The sequence below is a fragment of the Bombina bombina genome, chromosome 2 (genome assembly GCF_027579735.1).
Source record: "Bombina bombina isolate aBomBom1 chromosome 2, aBomBom1.pri, whole genome shotgun sequence".
NCBI classification, from domain to species: domain Eukaryota; kingdom Metazoa; phylum Chordata; class Amphibia; order Anura; family Bombinatoridae; genus Bombina; species Bombina bombina.
Genome location: NC_069500.1, coordinates 369,311,782 through 369,325,060, shown reverse-complemented (window position 1 = coordinate 369,325,060; position 13,279 = coordinate 369,311,782). Strand labels below are relative to the sequence as shown.

General features: G+C 37.2%; 1 protein-coding gene across 2 annotated transcripts in view; it reads right to left on the bottom strand.

Annotated features, from left to right (window-relative positions):
• Window positions 1–2,154: 2,154 nt before the first annotated feature.
• RFLNA (refilin A) overlaps window positions 2,155–13,279 on the bottom strand; it is an 82,316-nt gene continuing 71,191 nt past the window's right edge. For both annotated transcript variants that reach the window (XM_053701827.1, XM_053701826.1), the window contains exon 4: window positions 2,155–8,922. In XM_053701827.1, coding sequence (XP_053557802.1) covers window positions 8,589–8,922 — 334 coding nt within the window. In that variant the 3' untranslated portion in view covers window positions 2,155–8,588. The remainder of the gene's footprint in view (window positions 8,923–13,279) is intronic.

Below are 13,279 nucleotides of genomic sequence, written 5' to 3'. Positions count from 1 at the left end.
TGTAAGGAGTCTCAGTCCTCTCTGGCATCTAATGAGGGGACTTCAAGGACCCTACTGATCTTTTGAGAATTTATAGTATAAGTACAATGAAATACTTTTAGACCATTTGATTGCAAAGCAAAATATGACAAAATCTCAGAAAATACTCAATGGTGACCCTTCCAAGATATTTTCTGGGAACCCTCAAAAACGTCCACTTTTTCCAGTAATAATTAAGCAATTGTGATTTGGGAAATATCTTAGCGGTTGTATTTTGTTTTAAGGCTAACCACACCAATTAAGCCCAACCTAATATTTCCATTGGTGTCAGTAGAAAATGGATTACTTATATGTCAGAGAACTGCAGTTCTTAATACTTTTTTTGTTCAATTTCCTACTGCTTGGAACTTTGGGAACACATATATGGCTGTTAACCACAAGCGTGGAACAAATGTCTGTAAATCACCATTGAATATGGGTGTTGCTCTTTAAACATATACATGTTATGATTTCTACAACATTTGCATTTTCCATTTTTAAAGGGTGTTTTAGGAAAATCCATATAAAGCCTGTATGAAAACAGATGAAACCATCTTCATATGTAACAGATCATATGAGTATTGTTATTATACCTATTTAGACTAGATTGGGGTGGCCATATAAGCTGCTGGTGTTATTTTCAATACTGATATAAAATCTGCTTTCTGTCAGTCATGTTTTGGAGGTAAAGTTAAACAATTTCTTGTGTTCTCTTTAAAAAAGATTACCTGTTTTACAATGTAATAACCCTTACAGTGCATTAGGTCTGTAGTTTTACTCTCTGACATGCAAGGCGCAAAACAAGCTGCGAGAAGTATTTATAGCGGGTTCACTTGTTTGTGCAGAGTGACATACGTTAATTAGGGAACTCAAATAGTGTTCATTACAGACAGTTATTGAAGTATTATAATCCCAGCATTGCTACATTTGTGTTAGGATTTAAATAACAGGTTTGTGAATACTGTAGAATTTATAGTATACAGAATACTAATCACAGCTATTGGTAGCGGTTTTCAGACATATTTGTGTGAGGCATGTAGTGTAGATACTGTAAAACTGACATGGGCATTATTTAAAGTGCTTCCTACACAGAAACCACTGATTATTACATCATTTAGGATTCCATATGCCCTTTGGCATCAGCAGAACTTTTTCGGTTGCCAGGGGAAAGTAAATAAAAATACGCTGATTTTCAGGTGCCTACCAGTTAAGGTTCCTACCTCTATTAAAGAGTGATTCAGGCCTTTTTAAATCAGTATGTGTGGAAACGATCCAGAGTGGCAGCTCGTCTTCTGCAAAACCCACTAGATATGGGAGGAACAGATTTGCCTAATGTCAGACTTTACTATAAGGCTGGAGTGCATTCTCCCATAGACTTCAAAGGAGTTAGAAAAAAACTTACACCCACAAGTCGCGCAAACACGATTGTGGTTATTTAAAAGCGCATCATAAAAAGATAATATTGCATATTTCATAATCCAATGTTCTGCACATAGCAGAATATGTTATATTTATTCTCAAAGAGACATTTAAATATATATCTGATGGATTTTTGCACAAATATATATTTATACCTATATATATATATATATATATATATATATATTTACAGATATAGGAATATCTATTTAAAAATACATAGAATGTATTCTGCTATGTGCAGAACATTGGAATGTAAAATATTTACAGTAAATACACAGTTTAACACTTTATTAAATATAAATAAAATATGAGTTTTCATGTTTTCCTCTACTTGACTGCAAAGGGCTCCAATGTGCTGATATTGCTCCTGCGCAAATGATAGCACTCCATTTGTAATCTAGCCCTATATATCTCAACATTTGTTATTTGTTACTGTTTTGTATGCTAATAATTTCAATAAAAATATATTTTATAAAACAAATACAGTGATAATAGTGTTGTATAGACAGCTTATACACTGTGTGTATGTATATACCTGTTTATATACAAACACATACACACAAAATGTTCCCATACATGTTACAATTTTCAGAATAAATGTGACAACTATCTCCTTCTGGTTATTGTTGTGTAATGTGGAGTTTAAGTACATGAATCTGTTATGAAATCTTGTTTCTAGATTTATGTCACAAAATAACTGTTACAGTAATGATATAATAATAATAATAATCTTTATTTGAATAATATACCTCTGAAACAGTCATTTACAAAAAGTAACAACATTGTGTAGACAAAGAATAAACTATTGAGTAGATGAACAAGTTGTAGGTTTGAAATTAAATTGCATTTATGTATTTATGGAACCAAAGAACTTGCTGTGAGATATACCGAGGCTATACCAAGTAGGTTTGCTTCTAGCAAAGTGGATATGAATAGCTCTTACAATAATCTGCTTTCACTAAAATTAGAATTACTTCACTCTTTTAAAGTAATTTAGCAATGTATTGCTGTGCATCCCGCAGAACAAGTGAACAGGAGCACAGAAAGGTAAGGTGTTCAAAGTTGTGTTTATATATAAATTAGCTTTATTTAAACTAGGTGCCTAATTTCTTCAATTTACATTCAATATGCAGATTACTGTTAACCCCTTAGCTGATGGAAAGGGCACTTTATTTAAGTGGCTTAAAGGGACAGTCTACTCCAGAATTTTTATTTTTTCAAAAGATAGATAATCCCTTTATTATCCACTCCCCAGTTTTGCATAACCAACACTGTTATATTAATACACTTTCTACCTCTGTAATTACCTCGTATCTAAACCTCTGCAGACTTTTTAGCCAATCAGTTCTGACTCCTAGGTAAATCCACAGGTGTAAGACCTATGTTATCTAAATGACACACATGAACTAGTACTGTCTATGTGTGAAAAACTTTCCAAATGCACTGAGAAAAGAGGCACCCTTCATGTGCTTAGAAATGAGCATATGAGACTACCTTGGTTCAGCTTTCAACAAAAAATATCAAGAGAACAAACAAACTTGATTGACTTGTTATTTAAGATCGCATGCCCTATCTTAATCATGAAAGTTTAATTTTGACTAGACTGTCCCTTTAATTATTGTTACAGTCTACATTTTTATGACAAAAAACAGTATTAGAAAATAAAAGTTTTTTGCTGATTGTTTTGAAAATTCAAAAAGCACTGCAGCCTCTGTATTTTCCATTGAAATAAAAAGTATGTTCCTGTGCAATACTCCTGTATCAGCTTTGGATTGCCTAGGTTCGTTTATCTTATCCCTGTCCAGCAATATGGGTTTGTCCTCATTAGCCAATGAGTATTGAATACCAATATTCAACATACTATCCTTGTTAGTTCGAAATGTAAAATTTTACTTTTTTTTGTGCAAGAATTATTTTTTACATGTATGACAGCTATGTAACCTAATTCAAATAAAGTCATAAACACATTTAGATTAAGACCTATGTAGAATGGCAAAGACCAGAAATTTAAAATCATAAAAAAAAGCTTTAAATGAATACGTGATATTTGTACTCAGTAACATTGCACTTATCTTTAAAATGCTGATGCCAAACAGATGTCAAAATATTATGCAGTTTTTTTCTGTGCTGCAATTATTTCCTAGAGGCAACAGATTAATAGTCTACCTATTTGATGATTATAGGTGCAAGTCACATCACTATATAAATAGCAATATATATGCATTGTACATACAGAAACAGTTGCAACATATTAGTTTAACTAGAAAAATAAAATAAAAAAGCAAAACATACAACTTCTGCTGTCAGTCACATCTGATATACATAAAAAGCAAACATACTGTGAGCTGTATGGTTCTTTAAAATCACATTAACTGCTAAATCCCTATTCTACAGAATTGGTGCATAAATGCATTTAAAGTGCAACATTTCCAAGTCAGGAATGAATTAAAATTAAATACTGGAGTCATCTACCGATGACTTGTTAATGGAAACCAACTGGTGAAAATATTTTTTTTTTCTTTGCCTTAAAGGGACAATATACACTAGATTTTTCATTGCATAAATGTTTACTCGTAACCAAGCCCCAAAGTTTTAGGAGAATACTGATGTATACCTACTCCAGCTTGATCCTGTTTGTGTAAAGGGTCTTTTCATATGCAGAGGAAGGGGGGGTCTGCTTTTTTTGCTAACCTTTTCAACAGAGCTAAACTGGGAGTTTTAAAACATTTTATACTGGATTTTTATATCAGTATCTGTGCATATTATTCTTTATAGTAGTGTCTATTACATGCAGTTATATGGAAATTGGTGTATACTGTCCCTTTAAAACCAACTGATCCATTGACCTAAAATAAGACAGACTTATAGTTCAGCCATTGACGAACATTTATATCAGAGAGCCACAAACTTTACAAAGACAAACTTAACATAACATACATGAACTAGTACATTTTACTTTTAAGTGGATAATATGTATAGCATTGCACTATTTAAAGGGGCAGTAAACACCTTGCAATTACAATACATTTCTGTTCTGTTGCTGTAGAATAACATATCAGCCAAGTCTAAACATTTTTAAAACAAATTAACATCTATTTTTACTGCAATTGTTTATAAATAGCAAAACTATGCTCACCATTTGTCTTATTTGGAAGAGCCAATCAGGGCTTTAGTCTGCAGATAACAACAAGCTAGTCACTGTTATAAAGTTAGTTTAAAGTTGATTGTTTTGCAGTAGCAAATTATGGACAGATATGTAGCAAGGTTAGCCTTGGCAAGTCCGCAGGGTGTATTTTAATTTCTGTGAATTAGAAGATCCTCACATTGAACTAACTTACATGAAAAGGAGACATAATTAATAATGAAAGTGTATTGCAAAGTTATTTTTATTATACATAACTAAACATTTTATAGAAAACTCTCAAGGTGCTTAACTGTCCCTGTAACCCATTGACCTTTGTACTGTCATTGAAGTGCATTGCCATTTTTTATAGGACATTCTATTACTTGACATTAAAGTTAGGTACCTGGAAAATCTCTCCCCCCTAAATAAAAACAACAAAAAAACATAATCAGTTGCTTCAGGAATTCTAAGCTCTGTGTGCCAGCCAGGAATGAGAGCAATGCATTTCTTCCCTTTGTAGATTTTCTCACATCAAATATCTGCGGAAATGAAAACATTAAAGCTATTTATACCCGTTATAAATGATAAAGATAACAATTCTCTGCCACTCTGCACCTGTGTATGTGTAGATTACATGTAGCCACTAAAGCTGTAGCAATTAGAGAACATTCTGGTTTCCACATTAAATATCATTATATATTAGATTGTAATATCCCCCTGCTAAAAGGATATTAACATTTCTTTTTGTTTTCCATTCCACAGAGATATCAAATCAATTGCCAGACTCTGCACAACATTCTAAATCCTTTAGAGTGGAATCTATTCTAAACCCCCATAGTCACATACCTAAATCATACTACAGCAAAGTTAAGTATTTATAAATAGTCTATTAGACAACTATAGTTACACATAAGCGATCCATACATCATGCATGGGTATTGCTAGTGGGAAGCTACTAAGGGCTGCAGCCCTGACTGTTTTCAAACAGGGGCTTAGTGTATGTAGAGCTTTAATTGTACCCAAATTAAATCAGGCCGGTAACTTCACTTCTCGTTGGGAACAAACTGCATGACATCAGGTTGTATAAATGTTCTTTAGGGCTACACGGTACATAATTGCCACCTGTAAATAAGATTGCACACTATAGGTGATCTCTACATATGGAATTAGAGGTGGTTGAACTAAAGGGCAATATTTGAGGTCCAAGGATCCTGTCCGTGATCTATTCTTTCATCTATCTATTTGTCCTATGTCTATTTGCCTTCGTTTAGTTTTTATTAATACCATGCAGGCACCGGCACAATCAATCCAGAGCAAATAAAGGTGTAATTCACTAGACTGTGCATTTGAAGGACAGTGAAAAGCTATTGAAGCAGTAATGCCTTTGGTGCTTTTAGAAGGTTCAGAACAGTTTTCAAAAGAGATCAGTACCTCAGCTTAGCATTTTCTATTCTTTTAAAAGCCCTTTTACTGCATAGGAACTATACTGTCTCTAAAAGAAAGCTATATAACTCCAACCTCTATATCAGTGCTTTCCAAACTGTGTGTCGGGACACACTAGTGTGTCGGCAGCAGTGTGTAGGTGTGTCCCTGCTTCAGCACAATTTTTTTTTAATTAAATTTTTTTAATGTTTTTTTTGGTTTCTGACTTTCCGCCTGCCTGCTATGCATATCACATGGTTGACACATGATTGATACCTAGTGGGTCAAAGATCATCTTAACCAATTGGCGCAGCTCAGTGGGAACTGAAACTATTCCCATTGGCGGCTTTGGCGGCACATTGGCTCCTGACTGCACGTGTAGTCTCCTTAATTGGCTTGTGACTGCATGTGTAGTCAGTGAGCGGGACAGCAGTGTGTATGCAGCGTGGGCAGTAGTCAGTAGGGCTCACGGAGCTTTGAGTGCGGCAGCTTTAATGCTGAGCTGAAGTCAGAGGGTTTTTTTTGCAGCTAGCTCCCAGTAGTGCATTGCTGCTCCTGCTCTTGATATATGGATAGGAAATGGAAGCTTAAAAATGCTTGATGATAAAATGCGAATCTAATATTCCACTAAATATTCAGAAATTGTGTTCATTCCATCAACCTCATAAATGCCATTAAAATAGTAATTAGCCATTGGTGTTATTAAACTTTTTTTTAATTCTTGCACATACATACTGTGACTTGTAAATACATATTATTATTATTATTATATAATTTATGTATGTGTCCGTATATTTTAAAACAAGTTAGTTTAATCTCATTTTTGCTAGTACAACTGAATTAATTACTGTGTCGCGAAATGATGTAGGTCTAAAAAGTGTGTCACCAACATGAAAAGTTTGGAAAGCTCTGCTCTATATACGGTAGTTATCTTGGTAGTGGTATCGGCAGCTGCAAGAAAGCCAACGATAATGTAGCAGCCAGGAGTTTGCATGCGGAGGCCTCAGACATACCAAGATCTTGTAACTCATAAAATTCCATGCAAGAATATCATGACAGTGATCTTTATTTAAAGGGACATTCCAGTCAAAATTTAAATGCACATAGACTAATTACATCTTTGAATAGAAAGATATTTGCAATATACAAGTATTAGCAAAAATGCTTCTAGTAAAAGTTATCACTGTTTCTCTGCACGTGCATGTGAAGCATAGCTAGATATTGTCACTGCACCCACATTTTAAATAATGCAGCTGCTCAGATCATCACTGGGGCTTGTATCATGGCAGTAATTAACAAATTGAGTCATTACCAGATGGTACAGTACATGCACCTCAGGCTCTCTGAGCAAGTGCTCTGTTTAAAATGCTGGTACACAGTGCATACTTAAATACACTTTTGAAACAGCTATACCTTTTATTAGAAGCATTTTTGCTAATGCATATATATTACAAAAATGGTTCTGTTCAATACCAAAATGCACCCATGTGGTTTCTAATTTTGGCTGGAATATTCCTTTAAGGATTAGGGTTTGCAGTTAGAACTAACTTGACAAAAGCCTCTTGGACATCAAAGGGGTTTACTGGAGATTGTCCCTTGGCATCAACGTCCCTGTGAAAGTCCAACAGAAGTGACATTTTTGCAGCCACATTCTGAGAACAGCAGCATTGTAGATGACAATATCAATACTTTGCAGCTTGGTATTATAACTAATATGAGAAAATAAGCAGTGCGTTCCTCAAACAGCAAGTCAGGAGCCCCAAAAGGGATCTTTCTAATTTATCTATAAAAAAATCTGTCCCTGATTTAGTTTATACTTTTGCTATATACATTGTGCCTCTTACAACTAATGATATAGCTGGTAGACAATGTTGCCAGAGGAATTGACAATTGCTTCTGTACTACAGCTGATGTTAAATAAACTCTTGGTTCCCATGTAGACCCTGCTACTGCATTTAGTTGTGATATCTAGTAAATATATATAGTAAAAATACTATTGCACCAATCCCTCTATATGCAGCTGATCTCCCATTTTGTTTCAATTCTCTAAACCAAAACGTTCAGTGAGAACACAGAACTATCCTAGTTTATAACTTGCATCTTTCTTCCCTTGCAGCATGCATTTGAGACAGTTCTATATACATTTTTTATCACTTTTACAACTGTGCACAGCTTGCTTCTTCTGCATTTTCCCCCAGATAAGCAAGCACACATAGAGGGGGTCCTAACAGTCTATTTTACTACTTTTTTACATTGGTCCAAGAAGAGGCATCACCTACTGCGACCATTAAACCAAGGACGGGCAACTTGTTTTGCTATGCAATGTGTTGTTTAACATTGAAGCCTGTCTTCAAATTAATTTGAGGCTTGTCATAATCCATTTAATGCAATCAAACAGCAAATAAACAGTCTGAAAATATTAAAGAAATATTATCCAGTCAGATTTTACATTATAACTCAGTCTTTTATATACAATTTTTCAGGTTCCCTTTTGTTTCCCTACAATAAGCAGACGTAGGTCTCCCATTTCTATACAGTTCAGAGGCCAATCAGTTTGGACTCATATTTTCTTCCAACAGATGGTGAAGGATCTGGGAGTGAATTAAAGAGTATCTGTGTATATCATACAAGGGCTCGTTTCCTCACACAGTTCCAAATGTACGCTGGATGCAAACCATTTCCTGGCTCCACCGCAGTTGTAGTTAAGGGTTGTTCTGTAAATGTTCTTGGCATGTTTTGGAAAGATGATAGTGGTACTCTGGAACCTCACGGGCTTGTTGCGAGGCTCAAATAGCAACTGGGATTTGTAATTCCTCCATGTGCAGTTTGGGGTGGAGATAACGGTCTCACTGTAGGAAGTGACAGTAGGAATTGGGGCATAAAAGATGTGATCTTGATAATGTTTTTCGGAGTCATATTTGATCTCTGAGTTACATCTGCCAAGAAAAGTTGAAAGGTATGAGCTTATGACGTTTAAAACAAAGTCATGTTATGCAGTTAATATGAATTTATAGATGTCTGTGTCTTAAATCTAGCCATAGGCCTAGTTCTAAATACAGAAGACTATATATGCATTAATTTATAGGATACTGAATCATCTATGTTTAAGTATACAGATATATAATAAATAATAGAGATGCACATTTGTCAGTTCTGTTATCAAACGAATGCCGAATATGCACTCCGCCAGCAGCAGTGGCTTTTTCTGCTTGCAACAGACTAAGATATGGATTTGCACGGAGTTTTGTTTCGTTTTCACAAAGAGAAATCCACCTCTGAAAATAGCTGAATGTTGCTAGCGGACGCCATATTCTGCATTTGTTTGATTAAGAAACTGATGAATGTACATCACTAATACATACAAATGTTTACTTCTCTCCTCTTATTAACGTTTCCTTTAAATGTATTGTCACTGTCCCATGTATGTATGTATGAAAAATGCCCAGCCTCCCCCTCATTACACTTTCATGCTATATAGCAAGACTACAATCGTACGACAAAATAAATTAGTATTTTATAATTAAATTCTACATAAACTGAGAGTGTTCACTAAGTGTTGCGGTTATAAATATTGTTTTTCCTCATTGCCGGTGGTTCTCATTTGTGAGATATCATATCCGGCACCTCACACAACTATGGAGATTAATGGCTGAAATGCCCACTAACAAAACTACAATATATAGGTGATACTCAATGCATTTTGAACATGGTGTCACCTTTACATTGAGGTGTCTATGAATTGAGGCCAATGATCTGCTAAAAAGTCAAATTCATCTTTTATTTTTTTTTATTTTTTTTCCAAGCGCATCTCTTTGTCTCCTTCCTGTTACACATTTATTACACGTCTGTTTCTTCTCATTGTTACGCAGGCCTGTTTCTTCTCATTGTTACGCAGGTCTGTTTAATACATTAGTAATGTATTTACTGTGGGAGCAGCGTAATACTTTGAAATATTATAACATTTTCATTTATTTATAAATCTTACTTAAGCTATCCAATGCAAAAAAATTAATAGCATATCTTATTATTAATTGATTTAATGGTAATTCATGCAACAAAGATTGAAAACAATTAATTTAAGCCAATTTTAACTTAATCTTAATCCTAGATGTGTGCTAAGTAAAATCAGCTGGGTGATGTGCCCATTAAGACCTAGATTACAAGGGGCACGCTAATTTATTCTTTTGCGCTCAAGTTTAAAAAAATAGCATTGCCGGATTAGTGAAAGACTCAATCGCGCTAATTTCAGGATTTAGGATATCACGACCCTGCTAACTCCTTTTCAATTTATCGCTTGCAAACTAACCTGACACTGCACTAGATCATTTTATTTATATATATATATATATATATATATATATAAACACACAGAAAAAGTCCAGCACTCACTCACAAGCTCTCAACTAAGATAAAAAGCAGCAATGGAAGAATTAGTTACCGCATCTGGCCAAATGGGAAAAGCCCAGGTACCTCGTCAAGGTTTCTTCCAATAAACCTGGGTCCCTAACCAGCCACACAATGCAGGCTCACAATCAAACAACTGTGAAAAAAAGCAACTGTGAAAAAATGGAGGGTGCACAGGCTTATGTAATTTCCCCAAACATATACAAAACACGGGGGTGGGGTCAGCACTCTCATGCCGGACCGGGTACACATCCTATGACCCTGCAACATGCACAGCCCTGGGTGCAAACCAGCACTCTCAGGAAGCTGCACTGTTACCAGAGCCACAGGCAGTTAACCCCAGTCAGGCCTGGGTGCAAGGCCCAAACAGGGAAAATTACAAAAAAATATTTTAATATAAACACACAGAAAAAGTCTGTGTGTTTATATTAAAATATTTTTTTGTAATTTTCCCTGTTTGGGCCTTGCACCCAGGCCTGACTGGGGTTAACTGCCTGTGGCTCTGGTAACAGTGCAGCTTCCTGAGAGTGCTGGTTTGCACCCAGGGCTGTGCATGTTGCAGGGTCATAGGATGTGTACCCGGTCCGGCATGAGAGTGCTGACCCCACCCCCGTGTTTTGTATATGTTTGGGGAAATTACATAAGCCTGTGCACCCTCCATTTTTTCACAGTTGCTTTTTTTCACAGTTGTTTGATTGTGAGCCTGCATTGTGTGGCTGGTTAGGGACCCAGGTTTATTGGAAGAAACCTTGACGAGGTACCTGGGCTTTTCCCATTTGGCCAGATGCGGTAACTAATTCTTCCATTGCTGCTTTTTATCTTAGTTGAGAGCTTGTGAGTGAGTGCTGGACTTTTTCTGTGTGTTTATATTAAAATATTTTTTTGTAATTTTCCCTGTTTGGGCCTTGCACCCAGGCCTGACTGGGGTTAACTGCCTGTGGCTCTGGTAACAGTGCAGCTTCCTGAGAGTGCTGGTTTGCACCCAGGGCTGTGCATGTTGCAGGGTCATAGGATGTGTACCCGGTCCGGCATGAGAGTGCTGACCCCACCCCCGTGTTTTGTATATGTTTGGGGAAATTACATAAGCCTGTGCACCCTCCATTTTTTCACAGTTGCTTTTTTTCACAGTTGTTTGATTGTGAGCCTGCATTGTGTGGCTGGTTAGGGACCCAGGTTTATTGGAAGAAACCTTGACGAGGTACCTGGGCTTTTCCCATTTGGCCAGATGCGGTAACTAATTCTTCCATTGCTGCTTTTTATCTTAGTTGAGAGCTTGTGAGTGAGTGCTGGACTTTTTCTGTGTGTTTATATTAAAATATTTTTTTGTAATTTTCCCTGTTTGGGCCTTGCACCCAGGCCTGACTGGGGTTAACTGCCTGTGGCTCTGGTAACAGTGCAGCTTCCTGAGAGTGCTGGTTTGCACCCAGGGCTGTGCATGTTGCAGGGTCATAGGATGTGTACCCGGTCCGGCATGAGAGTGCTGACCCCACCCCCGTGTTTTGTATATGTTTGGGGAAATTACATAAGCCTGTGCACCCTCCATTTTTTCACAGTTGCTTTTTTTCACAGTTGTTTGATTGTGAGCCTGCATTGTGTGGCTGGTTAGGGACCCAGGTTTATTGGAAGAAACCTTGACGAGGTACCTGGGCTTTTCCCATTTGGCCAGATGCGGTAACTAATTCTTCCATTGCTGCTTTTTATCTTAGTTGAGAGCTTGTGAGTGAGTGCTGGACTTTTTCTGTGTGTTTATATTAAAATATTTTTTTGTAATTTTCCCTGTTTGGGCCTTGCACCCAGGCCTGACTGGGGTTAACTGCCTGTGGCTCTGGTAACAGTGCAGCTTCCTGAGAGTGCTGGTTTGCACCCAGGGCTGTGCATGTTGCAGGGTCATAGGATGTGTACCCGGTCCGGCATGAGAGTGCTGACCCCACCCCCGTGTTTTGTATATGTTTGGGGAAATTACATAAGCCTGTGCACCCTCCATTTTTTCACAGTTGCTTTTTTTTACAGTTGTTTGATTGTGAGCCTGCATTGTGTGGCTGGTTAGGGACCCAGGTTTATTGGAAGAAACCTTGACGAGGTACCTGGGCTTTTCCCATTTGGCCAGATGCGGTAACTAATTCTTCCATTGCTGCTTTTTATCTTAGTTGAGAGCTTGTGAGTGAGTGCTGGACTTTTTCTGTGTGTTTATATTAAAATATTTTTTTGTAATTTTCCCTGTTTGGGCCTTGCACCCAGGCCTGACTGGGGTTAACTGCCTGTGGCTCTGGTAACAGTGCAGCTTCCTGAGAGTGCTGGTTTGCACCCAGGGCTGTGCATGTTGCAGGGTCATAGGATGTGTACCCGGTCCGGCATGAGAGTGCTGACCCCACCCCCGTGTTTTGTATATGTTTGGGGAAATTACATAAGCCTGTGCACCCTCCATTTTTTCACAGTTGCTTTTTTTCACAGTTGTTTGATTGTGAGCCTGCATTGTGTGGCTGGTTAGGGACCCAGGTTTATTGGAAGAAACCTTGACGAGGTACCTGGGCTTTTCCCATTTGGCCAGATGCGGTAACTAATTCTTCCATTGCTGCTTTTTATCTTAGTTGAGAGCTTGTGAGTGAGTGCTGGACTTTTTCTGTGTGTTTATATTAAAATATTTTTTTGTAATTTTCCCTGTTTGGGCCTTGCACCCAGGCCTGACTGGGGTTAACTGCCTGTGGCTCTGGTAACAGTGCAGCTTCCTGAGAGTGCTGGTTTGCACCCAGGGCTGTGCATGTTGCAGGGTCATAGGATGTGTACCCGGTCCGGCATGAGAGTGCTGACCCCACCCCCGTGTTTTGTATATGTTTGGGGAAATTACATAAGCCTGTGCACCCTCCATTTTTTCACAGTTGCTTTTTTTCA